Source organism: Dipodomys spectabilis, unplaced genomic scaffold (genome assembly GCF_019054845.1).
Source record: "Dipodomys spectabilis isolate Male_0828 unplaced genomic scaffold, ASM1905484v1 ptg000125l, whole genome shotgun sequence".
Classification (NCBI taxonomy): Eukaryota; Metazoa; Chordata; class Mammalia; order Rodentia; family Heteromyidae; genus Dipodomys; species Dipodomys spectabilis.
The window spans coordinates 3186489-3210347 of record NW_024870802.1 but is presented as its reverse complement, the minus strand read 5'-3'; the positions used below and the strand labels follow the sequence as shown (position 1 = coordinate 3210347).

General features: G+C 43.5%; 1 protein-coding gene and 1 pseudogene across 43 annotated transcripts in view; one reads left to right on the top strand and one right to left on the bottom strand.

Annotated features, from left to right (window-relative positions):
• The window catches only part of Tcf7l2 (transcription factor 7 like 2), a 212906-nt gene extending 189911 nt beyond the window's left edge, over nt 1-22995 (top strand). For 6 of the 43 annotated variants that reach the window (XM_042689165.1, XM_042689164.1, XM_042689159.1 and 3 more), the window contains 8 exons: nt 2100-2186; nt 7664-7789; nt 8302-8461; nt 8950-9057; nt 12975-13023; nt 13597-13647; nt 15020-15092; nt 20816-22995. In XM_042689165.1, the coding sequence (XP_042545099.1) occupies nt 2100-2186; nt 7664-7789; nt 8302-8461; nt 8950-9057; nt 12975-13023; nt 13597-13647; nt 15020-15092; nt 20816-21239 (1078 nt within the window). In that variant the 3' untranslated portion in view covers nt 21240-22995. Of the gene's footprint in view, nt 1-2099; nt 2187-7648; nt 7790-8301; nt 8462-8949; nt 9058-12974; nt 13028-13596; nt 13648-15019; nt 15097-15724; nt 15799-20815 lie in introns of those variants that run through there. The other 37 variants (XM_042689163.1, XM_042689157.1, XM_042689153.1 and 34 more) reach the window with 19 other exon arrangements.
• LOC122116068 lies at nt 10421-10516 on the bottom strand (annotated as a pseudogene).
• Nucleotides 22996-23859: the final 864 nt, after the last annotated feature.

The window sequence follows — 23859 nt, the reverse complement described above, 5'->3', positions numbered from 1 at the left end:
TGTGCATGTATGTGTGCATGTATGTGTGTGTGTTATGTGCATGCACATGTTTCAGAAGAGCAGGGCTGACAGGATAGCATGGGGCAATACTGCTGAGGTATCCCAAGACTGCAGGCAAATATGCCATTCAAATAGGTTATGTAGAAGGGGGACTAGCTATTCTAGATCCACAGTCCCCAGAGTATGCTTAAGATACTTGCCAGATACTATGCCTATAATCCTAGCCACTCGAGGCTGAGATCCTCAGATCTCAGAAAAGAGCAGAAAAGTCTGTGAGACTCTTATCTCCAGTTAAACAACAACAAAAACAAAAAAGGCTCCTTCCCCTAGAAGTGGAGGTATGGTTCAAGTGGTAGAGTGCCAACCATGAGAGAAAAAGAAGAGTGAGAGTGTGAGGCTCTGAGTTCAAGCCCCAGAACAGGGTATTTTTGGAATTGCTAGAGGCTCTGAGGGCTTCTACACAATAAAACTGACTGTGGGTGGGAGTCATTGGGCCGAGCTCTCCCTTTTAGGTGGTTCCTATAAGGGGACTAGAATAGGAGCAACATTGGTGAGCTCTGGGTGCAATTGGGAATTCTCCTCATTCAGCAATGTATGCCCAGTCCCAAATCAGCCATTGCTCCTAACGATTGGCATCAACAAAAGGAAAGTGAAGCCTCTGTGTCACTTAAGAACCATCTCTTGGAGAGTTTGTTTGCATGTGGAGGGTGAGGAAAGGCAGCTGGAATTCTTGCTGTGTGCAGGATTTCCCTGCTACAAGCCCTAGGTCTTCACAGTGCTCAGATTAACTGCCTTTTGTAGCTTGAAAGCATAATGCATTTCAAATCTAGGGCAGATTGTCCAGCAAGCTCAAAGCTCCGAGTCCAATCCCTAGTAACTACATACATGCATGTACACAAACACATATATACAGTACTGCATGCTTATGTATACATAAAGTATGTGTAAGAAGGAATGCCTTGTGCATATTGTGTGTTCACATAAACATGCATGGAATGTTTTGAGATTATACATTGGTGCATATGTATACATTTCTCCAGGTATATCAGTGATGCATACTATAAAAACCACAGGGCAATGTTGAATGTGAAAATAAATTCTATAAAACTCTCAAATTTGGGTCTTAGGGAGGAGAGCCTTTTGTAACCTTACCAAAAATTATATGTTGAAGTAGTTCATCTCTTAATTCTACCTTGATTTCTCTAGATTCTGTGCTATTTTTTTTTTTAACAAAAACAAAACCAGATTGCCCTCTACCCTCAGCTTTGGGTGCAGTTTCTTATTTTTAGTTCTTATTTTTAGTCCAGTGCAGTGGATATGAGCATGGAGCTTGTGACCCATTTCTTCTCAAATGGATGGGACCAATCCTTGATAGTTCTCAGTCATATGTGGCCCACTCAGTCAGCTGATGGGGAGATACTGAAGTCTAGATGAAAAAGAATTGCCAGCTCAGACAGCCCTCTGTCAGGAAAAGTTGTGTGTCTTTCATGAGGATGCTATTTTGCATGTTGCTGTATTTTTTAATTATTGTAATGAGGTGTGATTGTCTATTGGTTACCCACAATTCTTCTTGGGGACTCTCCCCCCGGTAACTCTTGTCAACACTTGTTAATTTGACAAAAGGCTACAAATTAAGCTCTGTTAATTTAATGTTTTCTCACCGAGATCTAAATACCGAAAGAGGCCCAAAGCGCAACCAAAGTCCTTTGATTCACTGTACTTTATTTTGGTATAAATTTACATTCATTATTGTTTTCCTTTGGATGTGTAGCCCTCAATTAGTGTGATGGCTCCATTAAAGCAAGTGAGACTTCGCCTTTAATTATTGCAACAAAACACCTAGTTTCAGCTTGGGGAGAGGGTCTCTATTGACATAAGCAGAGGTTATAAAATTTAATTAGCCATTCCTATCAGATTTATGGCATTCAAATTGTTCTGTGTTTCTTCCCTTTGATCCTTCCTGTACAATCCCCAAGATTTTTGTTCTGATCAAATGAGAATAAAGCTTACTATGCAGAGAACTTTTCCCGGCTTTTCTTTTTCTTATCCCCGCCCCCAGCCTCGCTTCCTGTCTCTCACTTTGTACCCCTTCTTTGTAGGCAAGGTCAACCAGTATACCCAATCACGACAGGAGGATTCAGGCACCCCTACCCCACAGCGCTGACTGTCAACGCTTCCATGTCCAGGTGAGTTCCAAGAACAAGACCTCCATCCAAGGATACAGGGCGGCTCTCAGCCCTTTAGACAGCCGCCACGCCACCTAGGAACAAAGAGCGCAAAACAGATGTGGCATTAGCCATCTCGACTTCCAAGTCAAGCAGTGTCCAGTTGTAAGGTTCCATCCTGGGACAGTGAATTTGACCAACTTCGTAAGGGCCTGTAGAGGAAAGTAGTCAGGATACACAAAATGCCATTTCTGTCTTGTCCTGTGCTTGGTAAGAAAGAAGAACCTGGTGTTCATTTTATTATTATTATATAATGAGTTTGGAAAAAAAAAACAACCCACTGGTCTTTTCAAAGCTTGGATTCTGATTGAGAGTCCATAAGAAAGCCTTCTGAGTTTAAAATGAACCATGTACATATGGATTTTTACATTTTTCTAGTAGCCATCTTGGTTGCTTTTGTTTTGTTTTGTTTTGTTTTTAAGGTAAAGTTATTTTCAGGGATGTTTGCTCAACTCAGTACAGTATGGCCAAAAATACTATTATTTGGACATGCTACCACTGTACCCCTTTAATACAGTTTACCTTCTTCTTGGTGCCTGGATTTAGTAATCTGATGTGTCTCTTCACAGTGCATCTCAATTTGTACCACATTTGAAGTACTCAATAGCCACATGTGCCTAACAGCCACTTAATTGACCTGTGCAGACCAAAATCTATGAAAGCTTGAAAACAGTAATTGTGGGTATACACACATTCTTGTATGCCTATATTTGAGGACTATAAAGAATACCCAACATACACACATATTCTAAGTTCTCCTTTTGCCCCCTCTAATTAATTCTGGCTAATTTTTCAGTGACTGCTAGTTTATTTACAAACTGGATGGCAGCAGTATGTTTAAGTAGTCACTAATTGCTCCTAATGATAGTTTTATTTTCTGTTCATCTGATTTTCAGTCAAGTTAATTAAATCGGTGGAGGTTTAGACTTTCCTGATGGGCTGAAAGAACCAATCCATTTTGATGATGGTGCATAATGTAATTAGCATGCATTACCCGGCAGAGATGCTTGCCTTACTCTCTGTAGCCCACATGAGAAGCCACGGCCAGAGGTAGCTCTGGGACAGCAGGCCATGATGCGTCTATTCTTTCATACAAGTCCCTGTTTGGGTGAGGAACGGAGTGAGAATCACTTAAGTGTATCTAGCATTTGTAATGGTGCCATAGGTCGCATGTAATAACCAAGATCCACTTCCCAGGTATGGTACATCACCTGCATTTCAGAATGCAGGCCAATATTAGTTAGGTGGGAACATACTTTTGGCCGGGGGGGGGGGGGGGGGGGAGGATCCTTGCATCTAGTGAGAGTAGGAAGGTTACCACTCGTCAAATGATGTCATCACAGCCCCACAAAGGATAGCAACAAATGGGGAGCCTCCTAGGAGGAGAGAGGGAGCGGCTTAGGACCTGCAGCTCTCCCCCCTCCCCCCCTGCATCTCTCCCTGGTCATTCTTGGTGTTTGTTTATCGGAACATCCAGAGATGGAAAATACTGAAGTCATCACAGAATCACAGAATAGGGATGGGGGTTAAGCTTATCAATTGAATTATCATTAGGAGGTTATTTCATGTTACAGGAAAGGAAGGGAGCAGTGGGAAGAAAGGTTAGGGGCTCAAGGTGGGGGAGGGGAGGGGAGGAGGAGGCAGCGGCCGATTCCCCAGGTAGGCTATATGAAAGATAGCTAGTTAAAAAGCGTATACAGCAAATTAAATACATTATTGTGGTAATGGAGCGACAGAAGTATAGGTCTATTATACTTATGGCAGTTATAGCAAATGTAGGCAGCTTGCCCTGTTGCAGAACACCCTTTGATAATTCATTCTATTCAGCAGCGGGGCCAGGACTTCTCAGAATTAAGTGATGGGTCATTATACTTTAAACACCATGGAGAAGCCTAGATTGGCAATTAAACAGCTCTTGCTGACACTCACTTGTGCCACCCTGTGACCCCCTTTAGATTGAGATGTTGGAGCTCCAGGCCCTCAGCCTGCTAAATTGGTGCAAGGCTCTTCTCCTGACGAGAGCGGGCTCTGAAATCTGCCGGCTTCAAAGAGAGCGAGATCATGTATAAACCATAATGTGGGTGCACCGTGGCTCACAAAAAATAAGGCAGGAAGAGATGAAATGTTACAAGTGCAAGGGGGAAAATGAGAGAATAATGACAAACCTAATGCAACTCAAAGCAGGATTGTTGCACAGGAAAATGCATCCTACTGCTTGTGCATAAAATCAAGGCCGGCAGATGACATCCAGTTAACAGAAACGTGTCAACAGTGAAGCAAAGTGAGAGTGAGTCCAAGAGAAACCCCCGAGACAGCCAGAAACAAAAATTAGTTGTCCTTAACAAGTTAAGGTTCATCATTATATTCTGGCTTGGAGCCATAAGAGCAGACGGGGGTGTATAATGAGCTGCTTGGAATTTTTAGGGTGTTTATTGCATTTCATGAAACAGTTGTCTGCAGAAAGGAAATTTCTGGAGTGGAGGTATTCACACAGGTCATGCAGGCAGGCATGCACCAGTCTCCCAGCTTGTACATTTTTCAGATAGATGAGTAGGTCGGTAGGGGTAGCTTGGATGTGTTTGTTCTTCATGGATACGCTTGAAATTGGTCCTCATCCTCAATTTGTCCTCATTCTCAAATTATGCTTTTGTTTGTTTGTTTGTTTTGTTTTGTGCCAGTATTGGGGCTTGACCTCAAGTCATAGACACAGTCTCTTTTGCTCAAGGCTGGCACTTACCACTTTGAGGTACAGCTCTACTTCCAGTTCTTTTGGTACTTAATTGGAGATGAGAGTCTCACGGACTTTTCTGCCTAGGCTGGCTTCAATACATAATCATCAAATCTCAGTCCCTTGAGTAGTTAGGATTACAAGCATCAACCACCACTAGCACTTGGCTTTGCCTCTTTGGTGATTTGGTGCATATGTGTGTACAAATATGCATGCATGTGCACACACAATCTCTCCCCGTTTCTCTCGTCTGGGAACATATGTATTCAAACTCACAGTAAAATCTGCCACTTTACTTCTTCACCTAAGGGCTGCAAAGAACACGTGTTCTTAACTCAGGTTTCCACTGAACCCTTCAAGCAATGACAAAGAGCCTGAGCCTCCCAAGTGTTTGTTCTTCTTTTCCATTTTATGAAGGGAATAGAGATTAGTTATGTTTCTCCTAGCCCCTTACTTTTTCCTTTTCTCTCTCCTTGGTTCTTATTTAAAAAACATCCTTCTCAAAGTACAACACTGGATTAAGTTTGTGAAGACAGCTATGGGAGGGCTTCACTCCACAATGGAATTTCTGAGTCAGGTAGCTCTGGTGACCCTGGGCCATACAAAGATCAGCATTGTTTATGGATTTTTTTAAGAAAAATTTATTATCTTTAAGTGGTTGTACAAAGAAGTTCCCATTCTACAAAACAGTATATGAATACAAAGTGTCTGATAACATTGTCTCTATTCATCTGTATACTGCTCATTTTTTCATTTTTTTGAAGCCAGTTTTTTTTTGTAAATAACTACATTATTTGGGCTAAATGGAAAAATGATTTGCAGTCCATTTATGGAAAGTGCTCCGGCTTTAAGTAGAATACCATTTGGAATAGTTTATGATAAAGCCCTATTAGGATCTCTTGTTTCCATTGGAGCGAGAGTTTTTTAAAGAGTAGATTGTTTCTCCTGGGATGGTGGTAGGGTGGGGTTTGGTCTATTCTGGGTTTGGTGTATTTAGGAAAGCAGTGGTTGCCATGATCTACATGCCTTTCACCTGGACAGACTACCAGCTGTTTCCTGCAGTGTCTCCGGACCAGAGCTCAGGGCCGCCATTTTGTATTCTTTGAGATTTGGTCCTTTTCCTTTCCACCTTTCCTCCACGGTATATGCTACTGTGAGGGGGTTAGGGGAGAACATAGGGAACAATTATTTTACCCAGGACATGGCACAGAAGCTCCAAGCATATCAGAAAAGGGGTAATTCATTCATCCCATCTAGTTGTCAGTTTGCAGATGGGCCAAGGGCAGTTTGAAACTAGTTCTTTGTGTCCTGGTTAATTTGCATGGTTGGAAAATGCCAACTCAAGGACTAACATGTATTATAGAGAACTTTTCAGAAGTAAACAGTATTATAGGAGAACACTCAAACTTTATACTTATATATACACTATTTGTTAAACACTAAAAAGCTTTTTTATTCACACACATACATGCACAATTTGTTTTGAGTGCAAATACTGGGGCTTAAACTCAGAGTTGCTCATTCTTACTTAGCTTCTTCCACTCAAGGCTGGTGCTTTATCAAGTGAGCCACACCTCTATTTCCACTGTATCCTTTCTTTCTTTCTTTCGTTTTTTTTTTTTTTTTTTTGGTTGGTCATGGGGCTTGAACTCGGTGCCTGGGCGCTGTCCCTCAGCTCTTCAGCTCAAGGCTAGCACTCCACTACTTGAGCCACAGCACCACTTCTGGTTTTCTGAGTGGTTTATTGGAGATAAGAGATCACAGATTTTCCTGCCTGGCCTGGCTTTGAACATATCCTCAGATCTCAGCCTCCTGAATAGCTACAATTACAGGCATGAGCCACCAGCACCCGGCTTGTATCCTTTTTTTATTTGTAATTTTTATAGTCATTTAGAAGGCTTTTGCATGATGTATAAATAACGTATTAAGTGAAAGTAATAAAGGGATCCTAAATCATACAGGAGGAAGGTCATAAAATGAGACTTCATTTTTTTACATTTGTGTGTATACATGTACTTGTACTTTTCTTTTACATTTGGCTATGAGAGAATGCACATTTATCTGAAATGTCCATGATTTATGCTGAGAACCAAATAGGGAATATAATATTTCTCTTTTTTTGCCTGACTCTCTCCTATTCCTGTCCAATGGTGGTATAGCAACAAAAAGAAAACAAAATTAAAATTGTATTGCAGTCCATCAGCAGAATAAGCCTTAATGAGGCTTACATAGCATTGTCAAAAATGTATGTATGTTTCAGCTGCGTTAATATTTTATTTAGCTGTCAATATACAACAAAAGACTTCACCTTTCATTTGAAGAGCTGATTAGGACTTAGGAAATTGTCTTCTTAGATCCCACTAATAATGCTTCAAATAAACACGGTGGACGTGTGATTTCCGGCAGGTAGTCCAAGCCTACTTTTCCAACCTAGTACATCGGTTGAATTTGTCTTTTGCTAAAGATATTAAAAGTCATAATGTCTCGTGTCGGTAGCAATAATGAAGGGAGAAGATTGGCTTTAATGACATTAGAGAATCATGATGTTTAATTTATCGCTAATTAATGCTGACAGGTTTCATATGCCTTGGGTTGCTTTCATGTGAATATTGCGTGGCTTTTTCTTTTTTTTCTTTTAAACTATGTGTACACATCCCTCCTCATTCATTCATTTTGACTCTGACGATTTACACAGCTTTCTGTCTTCTAGGTTCCCTCCCCACATGGTCCCACCACATCATACTTTACACACGACCGGCATTCCCCACCCGGCCATAGTCACACCAACAGTCAAACAGGAATCCTCCCAGAGTGACGTCGGCTCCCTGCACAGCTCGTGAGTGTTGCCCTGGTCCCTGCATGCTTCGCGCTTTGGTGTCCTTCTTGGACCCAGTGAGCACCTGAGCCAAGTGGGCTCTTCTATAAAGAGAGAGATGGTTTCCTCTGACTGTCCTGCTGAGATCTTTCTTTGGGAGGGGGAGGGTGGGGGGGATGGAGAGGGGTGGGGATTGACTTGGGTGGATTGAGATTTGCAGCTACTTCCTGGCCTCAAAGCCTGAAATGGAACATTGTCTGAAAGCCTGTGTGCGTGGTGGGGAACCTGAGTCAGTATGCTTCTCCTGGGCCTCGGGAACATGTCTGTTGGTAAAGCAATAAAGAATCTCTTGTTTCCTCGCCTGCTCCCCAACCTATTTTTGTTCCTGGTCTGAGGTGGAATGGTGCTTTTTATTCAAAGCTGGCAGGCTTGGGTGGGGAGGATCCCGGGTGTGGGTTTTCGGCTTGGGAGGAATTTGGACCATGGGATTGTTCATTGGGTTGTTTGTGTCTGTCTGTTTTGTCTGTATCCAGAAAGCATCAGGACTCCAAAAAGGAAGAAGAAAAGAAGAAACCCCACATAAAGAAACCCCTTAATGCGTTCATGTTGTATATGAAGGAAATGAGAGCAAAGGTGGTGGCGGAATGCACATTGAAAGAAAGTGCTGCCATCAACCAGATCCTGGGGCGAAGGGTAGGTAACCCCCTAATAGGAGGGGGACAGGTGGTGGGAATAGATTAAGGGCTTTCCCTTCAACCATTCTTTAAAAAATTGTTTTGACCAGTGTTAGGGCTTGAACTCAAGGCCTAGATGCTGTGCTTTCCCTTTTGCTCAAGGCTGGTATACTTCCAATTGAACTTTTTGGTGGTTAATTCAAGATAAGAGTCTCACAGATTTTCCTGTGAGACTTTAATCATCAGATCTCAGCCTCCTGAATGACTAGGATTTACAGGCATGAGCTACTAATACCCAGCTTTTTCAACCAATATGAATCTTCAAGTAGCCTTCACAGTGTCAAGAACAGCCACATGTACCCTAGAGCCAGTCGATGACACGCATCTACAGACTGGACCATTGTTGGATGCACGTGTCCTCAAAAATACTCATTCTTCACCCTTGTTGGCCACAGTGTAGTTGGTGATGTTTTTGCATTATCTCTGCCCTACCCCTGTCCCTTCCAGTGGCATGCACTGTCTAGAGAAGAACAAGCAAAGTACTACGAGCTGGCCCGGAAGGAGCGACAGCTTCACATGCAGCTGTACCCTGGCTGGTCTGCGCGGGATAACTATGTAAGTGGACCGTTTTGTGTAGAGCTGTCTTGCAGAGTGTGGGTCTGAACAGATTGAGAGAATGGTCACTGCCAACTTGAGGCAGGCCTTGGAATTATCATTCCATTCCTCTCACTTCTAGGACCATTTGTGTCTCATCCTCTTAACCGAACTGAAGGGTGGCATCAGGATTTTTTTGCCTGGTCTGCCAGCACAGGCATTCTGAAGGGAGGGAAGGAAGCCAGGGTCCGTGTGCTGGATCGTGGAGGTTCATACTTCTTGCTCATTTCTTAGGAGAAGTGGAATATGTCCCAAGGAGGGGCTTAGTTTCCAGATTCAGTCCTCTGTAGTCTGTGGCAGACATCAGTGGTGTGGCTTTATGAAACACCACTGAGGAGGGGAGAAGGGAACTAGTTTGTCCCTCGCAAGTCTTAAAGCAGGGGTATGGCCTTATTTTTTCCTTCTGGTAATGCTGGGGATTGAACCCAGGGCTTTATACATATACATTCTAGGCAAGCTCTCTAACACTACGTTCGACCCCCTAGCCTCGGACATCCAGGCTTAAGAAGGAAAAGCAAAACAAGTATTTTAGGCCAGGCTGAAGTAAAGGTTGAAAGCCTACTTCATCCTGAGAGGAACATGATGGAAATATCCCTGAAAGTCGCCAGTGGAGTCTTCCTTTGGCAGGTTGAAGTGAAGCTGGGTACATGGGTGGAGAACAGCATGTGTTAGGTGATGTATGTTACTGGGCTCTTTGTTGTTGCAGGATTTGCCTGATTTTCCATCCTGGCTTTCAGATGGTTCCCAGTAGCTAGGACTGTCAATTCCCCTGGCTCCTTTCCTGCCTGTTGTCCTCCGGAGCCCTCTGTCATTTCCTATCAGTATTTCTGACCTTGCCTTTTGTCCAGTAGCTCAAATATTCTAGGCTTTCCTTTCTCTCTAGATGGGTAAAATGCTTCTTTCTTTGCTCAGTATTTATGACAGATAGTTTCATGAATTCTTTTTGCCATCTTTTTGGAGGGGCAAATACAACTTCCTTTCAGTGCCTCCCCTTGCCGCCATCATGGAGCCAGGAGAATCACTGAGCGAGTTAGTCCTCCGAGTCCACTCTCGCACTGGCTCTCTTGGTAGGGGTCAAGGTCATTACCGTCTTCCAGATTTCAGACTTGCTGTGCACAAGGCAGATTCTGCGGGGTTCAGCATCAAGTCAGATGTGGCTGTTCTCTGAGCAATAGCCATCCTCCAGACAATCACCAGCATTGTCCTGTGTGGCTCTCAGTGGTGGCAGCTTTCCTTCTACTCCAATGAGTCACTTCACCTTGGCTCTCTGCTTAGTCTTCTGCCCTTTATTTCTGTTCTCGCCTTGATTTTCTTTTATTAGCATAAAAATACAAAATGCTTTGAGAGTTGGTATGTCAGCCATGTTCAGAGGCCATGCTAATCTTATCTGCATCATTCCAATTGCCTTCTTATCTTGAAACCTGTGCTTGTTTGCCGCTGATTGCTGTGTAGACAAGGAGCTGGAAGGAAGGACTCTACTGGGTTTCAATTCCATGATCCCATCTATGTCCCTTCTGGGCCCTACCCTGTCTGGCAGCATCTGTCTGTGTCTCCTGGGAGCTGACACCGGGATTAGTGCAGGTCTGTCTGGATTGGAACTTCGAGCTGAGAGCACTTGTCTCCCACCGATGGACATTACAGGGTCTTAGGTGCTTGGAACCTTTTGGCTCATCCTTAGCATGTGAGCACCAGGGAAGCCTTTCTTCTGGGACTGAAAGGAAGCGGATGAGACAGTTAATGCCCTCCCACAGGCTTTCTGTGCACCCCTACCTGACCCCGAGGTAGAGTGTTCCAGCAGCATAGGCAGCCTCTAAGCCTGCACACGCACAGCTGTGCACTTTCAGGACAGTGGCTCTCCTGGCTTCAAGTCACAAGTTCTTAAGAATTCAGCTTCTCCCTGCAACAGACCCAATTCATTGAGTTGTCTTGAGTGGTACCACAGGAAGCACATTCAGCTTCTCTATGGAACATGTCCCCAATAGAAATTTGGGATCACCAAGGAGACTTCATGGACAACGTCCTGGGATGTATACTATACAGCTCTAAAGTGTGTCATTTCTGCTAGGAATGATGCGAATGATACCCCAGATCTCTACAAGGAGACTTACCTAGTAGATATCTAAGCTTTTTGTGATGTATGTTCTAGGTTTTGGTAGATCCATAGGGTACTTGGCATTACTTCTGTTCCCTTCTGCATGGGGGAAGGTGGTTTAGAAAATAGGGATGCTGAGACTTGGGAAGAGGTTTAGTGGTTGTCTGGATTTAGGCTTACAAACTTTATATCTAGAAAGGATGCTGTCAGATTCCTGTTTTGATGGCCCATGACACCTTTCTGTGAACTCACATGTGCTTCTTGCTTCAGTGGCCCAGAGGACACTTTGGGGACAGGAATCTTAGAATGGAAGCTTTGATAGATTTGTTGGTATGGATATTTGTTAGTTTTCCTTTGTTAACTAACTTGACATAGGAGTATCTGCAGATGACTTAGGTCATTGTGAAATTGGAGGTTTTCTAGAGAATGTTTCCTGAGCTAGCCTCTCTCTTCTTCCACAACCCTGTGCTTTCAGCCAAATGTGACAGAGCCTTTATGTCACTAGCTTTGGCGATTAGAAGTGGGTAAAGCTCTCCCCTTTGGCTAGTGATTCTTGGGGTTATTCCTTAGAGCACTAAAGAAAATGCTTGCTTCTACATTAGTAACATCATGTTAGATTATTTCTGTGGCTTTAGGTAAAAGAAGTAAATCTTGCTTGCCTGCTTGACTTGTGAGACCCTTCCTTCTCTTTTTATAAGATAGCCAGCCTGCCTTACAATCAAATAATGGTAATTAATTCTGCCACATCTTTCTGTTAAAACACAGTCCCTGTCCCCTCAAAGCCCATTGTCAGCCCCTTGCTTTAATTGTGAACATCTCTGTTACATGTCCTAACTAAACCCCAGATCTTCCGGGGAGGAGGCTGTGAGTACCTTTAGTGTATGCAGCAGGGAAGTCCTGCACACCGGTGTGGGTACTATTGCCCAACTACTGAATCATTTGTGTTGTATTTTGGACCGAGACTCCTAAATCATCTCATTCTTGCTCATTCTAAGCCAGGTAGTGCACCGCTGATTTTTGTTTTTGTTTTTCTTTAATCATATACCAAGGACTATAACACATGTTAGGTATGCTGCTCAGGAGCCACAGCACATTTCCCCAGTGGCTCAGATCTGGGACCTGAAAAGACAGAGATGTCCTCAGGCTTTGGCTGGTGCCACTTGAGGTTCCTTCAGAGCTGGACACATCATTGGGGTTCTGGCCATCCTTTCTGTGTCAACATTACGACACCAGAAAACTTTTAGACAAAGGTAGCATTCGACATACTGATGCACACACTGAGTTTTAATTCACACAGGTAGCTGGCTCACATGCAGATCTAGACTGAAGCAGATGTCCCTCAGAACCTGTCTATTTTCATTCCACATGCACACCCTAGCAGGTTGCAGAAATACCAGGAGGGCTAGGCCAAGAGCTGGGATTGGCTCTGTGCAGCTCATCACCTTTAATGTGTGAAAGAAGGGCTGTTGTGGAGAGGCAGGCATCATGTCTGGTACCTAGTAGATGCTCCACAAATAATAGCCATTGTTAAAGGTGGTTGAGGAGGGACTGAGACCATGGGGCCTCTCCTTCACCATCCATTCTCCCTACTCTTCTCTTTTGCGAGTCCTTCCAGCAAGGGCACAGTTCAAGTTCATTTGGATTAAGGGATGGAAGGTTGGAGAAGATTCTTCTGGTAGATGTGGGAAAGTGTGGTGGATGGTCCCTTCTTTTACCGTCTCCTCCCAGGCAAGTTCTCCCGTCCTGTTTCTTGAACTCATTTCCTGTGTTTGATCTGTTCATGCAGGGAAAGAAGAAGAAGAGGAAAAGGGACAAGCAGCCAGGCGAGACCAATGGTAAGTTACCATAGTCAGGGTGAGGGTAGAAGCCATAGTCGGAGGGCCACTCTTATGTCAGGCTGCCATCTGGGGAGACAGGAAAAACTCAAGGCCAGGACATTGTGGGGAACCCATCTCAGCCAGCCTTTTTTGTTTATGCATTTTAATTAATTGCTCCATGACTGCCCTTTTAAAGCTAGTAGCATCCATTGTTGCATGAAAAGCACATTGTAATTCTAGTGGAATGTGTTTTTAAATAACTGCAAAGCCTGTAACTGGAGAGCGAGCGGTAGGCATGCCTCTGCTTATTTTGTATGTGTCTGAGAAGGGATGAGGAGGGGCTAGGGGGTCTAAGAGGGGTGCGTGCGAGTGTTGGGTATTAACTGGGCGTCCCCTCAGTGTTCTGATGCATGCCTTTACAGTGGTAAATTGCACCCATTTTAAATTAAGGAGGTTTGTCATTCTGGAGAAGAAATTAGAAATACTGCATAGGCAATCCCAGCGCTCCCTCGGAGAAAACCAGGCTTTTATTACCAACCATCAAAAAACAAACATTTTGAAGGCTTTGTATAATTTGTTCTTTTTTTTCAGAACACAGCGAATGTTTCCTAAATCCTTGCCTTTCACTTCCTCCGATTACAGGTGCTAATGTCATTTTGAGTCATTACAATAGTCTGATAAACCGTTTTTTAATTTTTCTTGCCATTCTCATTTGGTTAACATTAAACACGTATGACATTTGAACATTCTTTAAAAGTGACCATCTACACGATTTTGTATGTTTCGATAGATTATTTATTTACTTATTTATTTATTATTTTTTTATTTTTCAGTTCTGTTATTTTTTTAATTTGATTTAACCTTCTGTTTTGTTTATTTTACTTTTTCCCATAACAGTTATTAAAGCAGCAATGACAGTGATTTAGAGCTGAACTAACTGTGCAAATTGAATATGCAGTATTTCTTTAAAAGAGACTGATTTAAAAAAAAAAAAAATGGAAGGAATTCAGTAATAAACCTCCTTAATCTAATGGCATTTTTTTTCATTGCTCTCACTAAGTTTTCTCACGCAAGCATGCATTCGCAATATGATTATTTTCTCCTTTGCTTTTTATTTATTTTATTTTACTTTCTTCCTTTTGCTTTTCTGCTCATAATTTGCAAATTTCACTAGCATTTTGCTGACTCTGCCTGCCCTCCTGTTGCTATGAGCATCTTAACTAACCCATAACAGCTCATTCACACGGCCCATTTACCTGCCTCTGTTCCTCTCTTAATATTAATGAAAACAGATTAAAAGAATAAACAAGACCATTCCAAAAGCTGCAATATCCCAATACCACAACCCTTTTCTTTCTTTATTTCTTTCTGTTTTGTTTCATTTCATTCTGTTTTTTTATTTGTAGTTTTTCATTTCTTTTTTATTTATTTATTTTTTAAAAACGTGTCCTCAGAAGGAAAAAAAAAGCATGTTTACAAACTTAATTCCCTCCTTCGCTTTATTTTCTTACTTAAAATAAAGATAATTGAGAGGAAACAAAAAAAAAAGGGAAAGCAGTACTAAAATAAAAACAAAAAAAATTTTTTGAAGAGGAAAACGATTAATTGGAAGAGTGAGTTCTTCAGAATCTTAACTTTCCTCTGTGAGCTCATGTGGAATCTGAGACAGTCCTTGAGAAAGGGATACTGCAGCTTTATTTGCCACAGCTAATTTCACAAGTTGAATTAAGAATGTGATTTTTTTTACCTTTTTTTTAAATTAAAGAAACTAAAAAAAAAAAAAGAAAGAAAAAGAAAAGTCAATATTTTGCCATTAGTAACCAGGTCATTGATTTATTCCCTTTTTTATTTTTATTTTTTCTTATTTGTATCTCTCTCCCCCCCCCCTTCCTCCCTTCCCTTCCTCCTTCCCTCTCTTCCCTTCTCTCTCTCTCTCCCTCTCTCTTCCTCTCTCTCCCTGTCTCCCACATCCTCCTCCTCCTCCTCTGCTCGCTCCTTTCTTGAACTCATTCAGACCTGAGCGCTCCTAAGAAATGCCGAGCGCGCTTTGGCCTTGATCAGCAGAATAACTGGTGCGGCCCCTGCAGGTGTGTATAGTCCCCCAGATTCGCTGTGCTGGTTTGCAGCTGGTTTCTTCATTCTTTCCCCTCCCCTCTCTGGCCTGTTGCTTTGTAGCTCTGTGTGTGGATCATAGGAGACATGAGGAGCGGGACACTGCCAGTGGATGGGTTCAATGAAGGGGTGTGCTTACTCTTGCTGCTGCTCCAAAATGCCACTGTAAAACAGCATTCTGTGCTCCTCCTCGGGGGCCACCACTCAGACCCCAGTGCGCCCCTCTCACAGGGAAAGTTGCCTGCCAACCCCCTTCCTGTGATAGCCCAGGATCCTCATCCTGGCCTAGATAGAAGCAAATGATGTCACCTTCTCCCCTCCTCTTCTCTCTCTTTCTCTTTTTTATTTATTTTTCATTGTTTTTTGGTTTCTGGTTGTTGTTTTGTTTTTTTTTTTCCGTGTGTGTTTTATCGTTTTATTTGAATTTTTTTTTTCCATTTGACTCATAGAAGTCCTTTCCTTTTATGCCCTTGGTGTGAGGGATGATTGTCAAGTAGAGCCAAGGTGAAGCAGAAGACAAGTAAGCTGTAGCCAGAGGGTTCACATCCAACTGAGCACGACCCACCATTGTGTTGTATTTTTTTTTGTGTTTACCTTATGCTAACAGATGCAAATACTCCAAAGAAGTGTCGGGCACTGTTCGGGCTTGACCGACAGACTTTATGGTGCAAACCCTGCAGGTACATCACCACTGCGAGGCCTTGGGGTTAATCAGAGCCTTCTGTCCTTCTGCTACCTTAGTGGCCCTCATTTCCCCCATCTCCTTTCTCCCACTGGCATCAATGACCAATGATCCTCTTTCTTCAAAATTTCCTTGTTGATTTTCATGCCCTTTCCTTTCCCATTTTCTCCTCTTTTCCTGTTGTTCTTATGAATAACATACACCCAGTGACAGGACAGAGACCATGACCTTAACATAGAAGGATGGGGCACTGGTGCTTTTCCTGTTAAAGTCAGCCAAATGGGCCATGCACTGAGCACAGAGACCACCCTTTTCCCAAGGTCTGAATGTGTTAGACTGTGGCAGAGGTAGCGTTCCCGTGAACTTGCAGTAAGAAAATTCAGAGAAATACACTGGGGCAGGCTGTTTATTTTCATTTTAATTTTTCCTTTTTTTTTTTTCTTTCTTTCTTCTCTCTTTGGTTGTTTTGTGTTTAAAAACCACCTATCTCTGCACAGAGGAGCCTAATTAGCTGACCTTGTTGCCAAGAAACAGAAACGTGGCATTGAATGGCATGTACCAGCTAAAGGTCTATAGGCAGAGACACTGCAGTTAGTCAACCTACTGCAGCCTTACCACGCCTGCCGAGTTAAAAGTCACATATGCACAGAGAATTGGTCTCCAGAAGAGTCCAGACTGAGCTCACCTCCCCCATATTTCACCGTTAGGTCCCACCCAACCTGCTCTGCCCCCAAGCCTGTAATTCTCAGGGAAGGTATAGGTATTTCCTTCTTGGTGGAGGGATACCAACTAGTTCCTGTCTCCTTTCCTTTCTTTTAATGACCACCTTTGGTTAAATTTGTTGTTTCTTTGTTCTGATACAAGCAGTCTTTGAATTTGGAATATTATGATGGTAGGTATCTCAAACACGCGTCCCTGTATGTAGTACCTCCCTCGTCACGTGTCCCTCTTCTCCATGCCTTTGCCGTGCTCCGTGTCTAGACGTTAGATCAGATGTTCATCCCATCACATGCATGCCCACGAGTCTCCTGTGTCTCTGACCCCCTTCTCTGATGCCAGTCTGAGAGATCTGTGAAGTGTTGACTTTCATTGACTACACAGACCACAGGGGACTGAGGGCTGAGATTCTTTTCGTAGAGAGCTATGGCTGCTCAAGAGTGAGGAACTTGGGGCTTTAGCTGGCCACCCACCAGGAAAAGAACTCCCATCTCCCCATGGGATGACAGCATTCACAGAGGTGATAGATGTCCTTTCAGCATAGTCCTGCGGACTTCTCTGGACACAAACACCTCTGACAAGGTTGATGAAGAGTGTTAGGTGTTTCATTAGGTTGATCTAGGGATGACAGGGGCTCTGTTTACCCAATATGGGCTATGAACACATCAGCATCGTACGCGTGCCCAGTGGGAGCTGATGGAAGCCACTCTTAGATGCACTGCTTTGGAGGTTGGCTGGCCACAGTGGCCGCTCTAAAGATAAGGTTCCTCAGAAACCTTGGAACACCACCACATACCTCACAGTAAGGCTGGTTCAGGTGCCTGGTATATCGGTGTTATTCATGGAATGGATGGTAGTTCTCGATTCCTCCATTTTATTTTGGAAACATTTATTGCATGGTTAGAATTTTTTTTTCAATCCCCTTGGAAGTTCTTACTGTCATCGATTGATACCTTGCTGGGCCATCTTCCTAGACCAGAATTTTTGTAATATATTTTTTCTCTTTTTGGCCAGTATTGAGCCTTGAACTCGGGATCTCCCACTCTTTTTTATTTATTTATTTATTTTTGCATCCAAAGCTAGTGCTCTACCTCTTGAGCTATGCCTCCATTTCTGGCCTTGTGCTGATTAACTGGAGATACAGTCTCACTTACGCTCAGGCTGGCTTTACACCATGATCTTCAGCTCTCAGTTCTCAGTCTGAGTAGCTAGGATTATAAGAGTGAACCACCAGTACCCAGCATTTTTTCCCATTATTAGTATTATTGTTGTTGTTATTGACAACCCCAAATCTTTGGACTTTAGCAACATGGTTTTCTAGAATGCAGCTTGACGGGGCTGAATGTCTATATACAGGCAGCATTTCTGTTGTGGCAAAGGCTAAGATGCCCCTAGCTGTAGGAACTGGACTAATCCAAGCCCTCACTATCTTTTTGAGAGTGTCATTCCAAATCAGGATCAGAGAAAACCCTTTTGGAGGAGAAGCTAGCAATGAATGTTTGTAAGAGGCTATCTTCTGATCAGAGGGGAAGCCTAATGGGAGGGAGGTTAGAGTCAGGTTTGTACAGGTTCATTACTGGTCCCTTCCTTCCCTCTGCTCCTTTTCCCTTTCAACTTTATCATGGCCACATCAGGCTTGATGCTAAAATCAACAGGACAAAATATGTCTTAAAATGCAAAGAAGGAAGAAAATAATAATAAACCAGACAGAAGCAGTTGTAAACAGAGACATTTTCTGACTCTTCAGGGGTGTGTGTGTGTGTGGGTGTGGGTGTGGGTGTGTGTGTGTGTGTGTGTGTGTGTGTGTGTGTTCCAGCCACTTTTTGCTCAGCCCTGTTGGAGGATCACCGCTCTGTCCCCATAGTCTCTGTGTCCTATGTTCAAAATGCGTGCACTCCCATGGCATGGAAACTTCCCACTTCATTAGGAGGGAGGAAGGGAGGGACGAAGGGTTGAGGAAGACCCAGAAACACTTGTAGTTTGTCAGGGCTCCTAGCTCACCACACAGGGCTTCTAATGTTGTTTGGCATTGGAGGACATTTTTACCAGACTCTGTTTTGAGCCCACCAAGTTGCTTTCCCATGTTTCCACTCTGCCCTAATAGAGCCTGGAATGCTGCCTTGAGCTGCTGCTCCCTTGTCCGCCTGGCTGCCCCCATCCCACCCTCCACTCGCCCTCTCCTTTCCTCTCTTTCATTTTCCCCCTTGCTTTCTCAGTTTTGCTTATACCCTCCCCGTTCCCACCTTCTTTCCTTTCCTCGATTTGTAAATGCATGGACTTCTTAGTTTTTGAGCATGTTTTGATCTGCAGGCTCAGGTGGTTTAAAACGGAGATGCTTCCATGATTTTAATCTCAGTTCCTGGGATGGGAACAGAATCTCTTGTCCAGAACATTCTATCACAGGGAGCAGAAGGAACCCTGCTAAGCGGAGGAAAGAGTGGCTGCTGTCTCTGCTCCCCCCCCCCCCAGGGTTCCTTCTGATCCAGAGATGACAAACAGACCCAAAGCCACCTGCCCCACAGGTCCTGGCCTCTGGGCCAAGCAGGGAGGACTGAGCATGCTCCCTTTTCCCTTCCCTTTCTTCCCTCCCCCTCCTGACATCTTTCAGAGTCCATGCCCCATTCAGTGATGGGTGTGAAGACAGCTCTGGGGCTCAGAGCAAAGGAGGAACTCAGGATACCCCTTTCCCTGCAAAGGCAGTGACCCTGTCTTACAGCAGCTGCCTTCCAGCAGGCAACATCTCCATTGTTCTACACCAAGAAAGCTGGCCAGTGCTCACACACTTGTATTCAGAGGAAGCATTACCAGCCATGGTTCTGACTGTATACTTAAGGGCCTTTGGCTAAGCACATCCTGTATCTGCATTATTTTTACAGTATTAGTAGGTTGATCCTCAGGATCACCTTTCCTACCAAGTACGATCCCGTCAGACTGAGATTAATGGTTGGAAGAGGCTTTGAAGTCACATGCCCAATTTCTTGGGTTGATTCCTCATCCCTCAGCCTCATCCTTTGATGATAAGCAAGAAAGGCTCTGACATTCTCATCCCTGTTTCTTATACACATGGGGCAAGTGAGAGAGGGAGACTCTGGGGATGGTTTAGGACAGAATTAGATGTTCTGGTTCAAACATGGATCATGATAATCCCAACCTAGGAAGGTCCCTGCTGCAATTCCTGCCACCTCTTCTTTGTGGTCCCTTCTGTGTGACCGGCTTGTGCTGTGCCCTTCACTTCCTGGCCTTTGCATATGGCAAGCGCCCGATGGGCCTTTATCCCACTGGCTCTCCTTCCAAGCTTTCTGACTAAGGGACAGGGGAGGGGAAGTCCCCAAACCTTAAAAAAAAGGGGGGGGGGAATCAAGTTTGAATCCTAATTTAATCCACAACCTGCAGGCCATACAACCAGTTATTCTTGTTCCTTTGGATCATTTTCTGTTTTTCTTATTCTTCCCCTTTCCCCACCTTCATTTTTCCTCTTCTAACTGTTTTCGGTGGTTCTTTTTTGTTTTTGTTTTTTGTTGTTTTTTTTTCCTTTTTTTTTCTTTTTTGGTTGGTTTGTTTTTGTTTTAGTTTAATGTGTTTTTATTTTTGTTCCCCTACTCCCTCCCTTCCCTCTCACCTGATTCTGACCTCTCTTGATTTGGTGTGGTTCTTAACAGACAAGCCCAAAAGCTCTCTGGGCACCAGCAGCCTCACGGTGGTGGTGGTGGTGGTGGTGGTGGTGGTGGTGGAGGTGGTAGTGGTGGTGGTAGTGTGGTGTTAAGACCTTTAAGCCTCTAGTTAGCTCTGTCTTCAGCTATGTGGGCTCAACAGTTAGCATTTTTTAGAGTTTCATATTGATAAGGGACAGCCCGGGGAAGGAGCTCTGTCTTTCTCTTTTAAATACACATTCATCATTGGGGACTGGTGAGAGGTAGTGGGAGGTGGTAGAGAGGACAAATGATAAGAGTCTGTAGGCCCAAAGAGAAATAACCATTTGTGTCAGTCACAGTTCAAATGAAGCCACTCTGTACAGGTGACTTCGCGTAGTCAACTCACTTACATGTGGGAAGAGATGAGGATGGGAAAGGAAGTAGGGTGTCTCTTGAATATCTTCCTTGCCAAAGCCAGCTTCTTCATGGGCCCATGGTTGAGGGAACAGTGCAGCCAGTGGCATCTCTTAATTTCACTGCCCAGCCACCAGCCTGCCATGCTATGTAGACAAACCGTTGGGTGACTTCCATTTGCCGTGAGCACTAGATAACTGTCTCTTGGCATCTTTGCCCTTTATTCACATAACTTTCTCCCTCCTGTTTCTAGGAGAAAAAAAAAGTGCGTTCGCTACATACAAGGTGAAGGCAGCTGCCTCAGCCCGCCCTCTTCAGATGGAAGCTTACTAGACTCGCCACCCCCGTCCCCACACCTGCTAGGCTCCCCTCCCCAAGACGCCAAGTCACAGACTGAGCAAACCCAGCCACTCTCGCTCTCCCTGAAGCCTGACCCCCTGGCCCACCTGTCCATGATGCCTCCGCCACCGGCGCTCCTGCTGGCCGAGGCCGCCCACAGCAAGGCCTCTGCCCTCTGTCCCAACGGGGCCCTGGACCTACCACCTGCCGCCCTGCAGCCACCCATCATCCCGTCCTCATCACTTGCACAGCCATCGACATCTTCCTTACATTCCCACAACGTGCTGACTGGGACCCAGCCCCAGCCTCTGTCCCTCGTAACCAAGTCTTTAGAATAGCTTTAGCTTTGTCAGCCCTGCCTGAGATGAGTGCTTTCTTCTTGGTTTCTTGATTTGCTCCTCTCCCCACCCCTCACCCCTACTTGGAAAGCTTTTGTTTTGTACTCTTTTAATTTTGTGCCACGTGGCTACATGAGTTGATGTTTATCGAGTTCATTGGTCAATATTTGACCCATTCTTATTTCAATTTCTCCTTTTAAATATGTAGATGAGAGAAGAACCTCATGATTCTACCAAAATTTTTATCAACAGCTGTTTAAAGTCTTTGTAGCGTTTAAAAATAAATATATATATATACATAACTGTTATGTAGTTCTGATAGCTTAGTTTTAAAAGACTGATTAAAAACAAAAAGAAAAAAAAAGAGAGAGAGAGAAGCAATTTTGAAGCAGCCCTCCAGAAGGAGTTGGTTCTGTATTATTTGTATTAAATACGAGCTTGCGAACCAATCATTTTACACCTGGTTTTTGAACCAGAAGGGCACAATGGATGCCGTGCCATTACCTTTATTTTTTTTTCTCTGTGTGAAACAACTTTTATTGTGATGTTACTTGTTATTGTTTAAATGTACAGAAACAAAGGGTTAAAAATGTGTTAATATACCTTGTTCCTTGGTGTTGTTCTTTTGTGGGGAGGGGGTTGCTACTCAACAATTAATGGAATCATCATGCTTTTGGACCAGTAGTATTTATTGCTTTAGAGGTTGCTTGTTGTACTTGTATGTTGTCTCTTTTTAAATATGTTTTGTTCCCCTTTTTCTTGGAACTGTATAAAGTTTTTTTCCCCCTCCCTTAGCATAAGCATCTTATATATAACAACTCATTTGTACAAGGTTTTTAAGTTTATATATAAAAATGTGTATATATATTTTTTGTTTCCCTTTTTTTTTGACTTCTTTTTTTCTGTCTGAAACCCAGATACCGCCAAATGGACATTAATAGTTGCATCAAGGATCAGTAGCATTAACAAAAGTTGCTTCAAAAGCCATTAAGTAAAACAAGACTTGAACTGTAGTGAGGGAATGTTAGATGCTGTCTGAGCAGCAGTGGGAACTGCCCTTGTTTTGCCCCGCCCTTGAATCCTAGTCAGACGCCCTGCACCCTTAGGACATGGACTGACCGTGTGCAAAACTTGATGTGCCAAAACTCTCAGTGACTTTAGCTTTCTCCCTTTTTGATGCTGTACTTTCTGTTCATCATGTTTTGCTGTGATGTTACATAGGTAGATTTGTATGTAGTTTTAATGTCACCTATAACAAAATGTGTTTGATAGCAGATTGTCCAGAAAGCATTTTAAATGAAGAGGTATAAACCCTTAAGGGCCAAAATTCTGTATATTAGATTACTCTTAAATGAAAAATCCAGCTGCCGCTTCTATGGACGTATATTACATACAAGTAGGTAGCGAACTTTAAAAATAAAAAAAAAAAAACCTAGGCATGTTGATGTTGCAAATGCTGTATAAAGCTAAGACCTGTTCATTCAGTGCCATTGTAGTTGACATGAAGCGATTGTAAAACTGTCTCCGATTTTTCTCTGGTTTATTAAAATGCTAACTATAACATTTTTTTCTTTTTTGTGAATACTTTGAATGTTTCCTAACAGTTGTGATGTTACTGTTCCGTTTTATGCTCTTATTCCAAGTTCATTTTGAATGGTTTGGAAGCCATTTTTGTAATGAATAAATGTCCATGCTGTACAGTACCTGTAGCATGCCGTTCTGGATTAATAAAAGCAACTTAGTATGTGCAGAGAAAGGCTGGTCACTTGTTTCTGTGATTTGGATTTTTGTCTGTTCTGCTCCTGGACCTCCCTTCTCTCTTGTCCCCCCTCCTCACTGAGACTGAGGTATTCCCCAGTCAGGATTTGAGACTATGTGGCTAATGGGTGGGCGGTAGGGCTTGTCTAGACTACAAAATGTGGTCTTGAACTCTCTTAGACTCCTTTTTCCCAACCCTGAAGCCCACTTGGGTTGTCTTGTGTAGTTCGTATTGTGTTGTTGCGGTTTGCAGTGAAGATTGTCTCTATAAACGTAGGTTTTAGTATCTTTGTTTATATTTAACCATGCCATTACTCAAAGGCAAAGCACAATTAGCAGAGCTAAAGGCCCTTGTTTGACTGCCAGTTACTGTGTTAATATTTATGTAGTTCACAGTCTCCAAAGAAAGGATTTGATTCCAGCGAAGAAGACTTAGTTTGTCAAAAACAGACTTAAGAAACCAATCACAGTGGGGCACTGGTGGCTCATGCCTATAATTGTAGCTACTGGGAGGTTAAAAGCTGAGGATCGGGGCTGGGACGGTGGCTCAGTGGTAGAGCGCTTGCCTTGTATGCATGAGGCCCTGAGTTCGATTCCTCAGCACCACATAAGCAAAAAGAAAAAAGCTGGAAGTGGCACTGTGGCTCAAGTGGTAGAGCACTAGCCTTGAGCTGAAGAGCTGAGGGACAGTGCCCAGGCCCAGAGTTCAGGCCCCACGACCGGACCGCCCTCCCCCCACAAAAAAGCTGAGGATCACAGTGTGAAGCCAGGCAGAAAATTAACCACCAAAAGCTCAAAGGTGGGAAACATGACTCAAGTGGTAAAGCATCAGGCTTGCCAGCCTTGAGCAGAATGCCAGGGG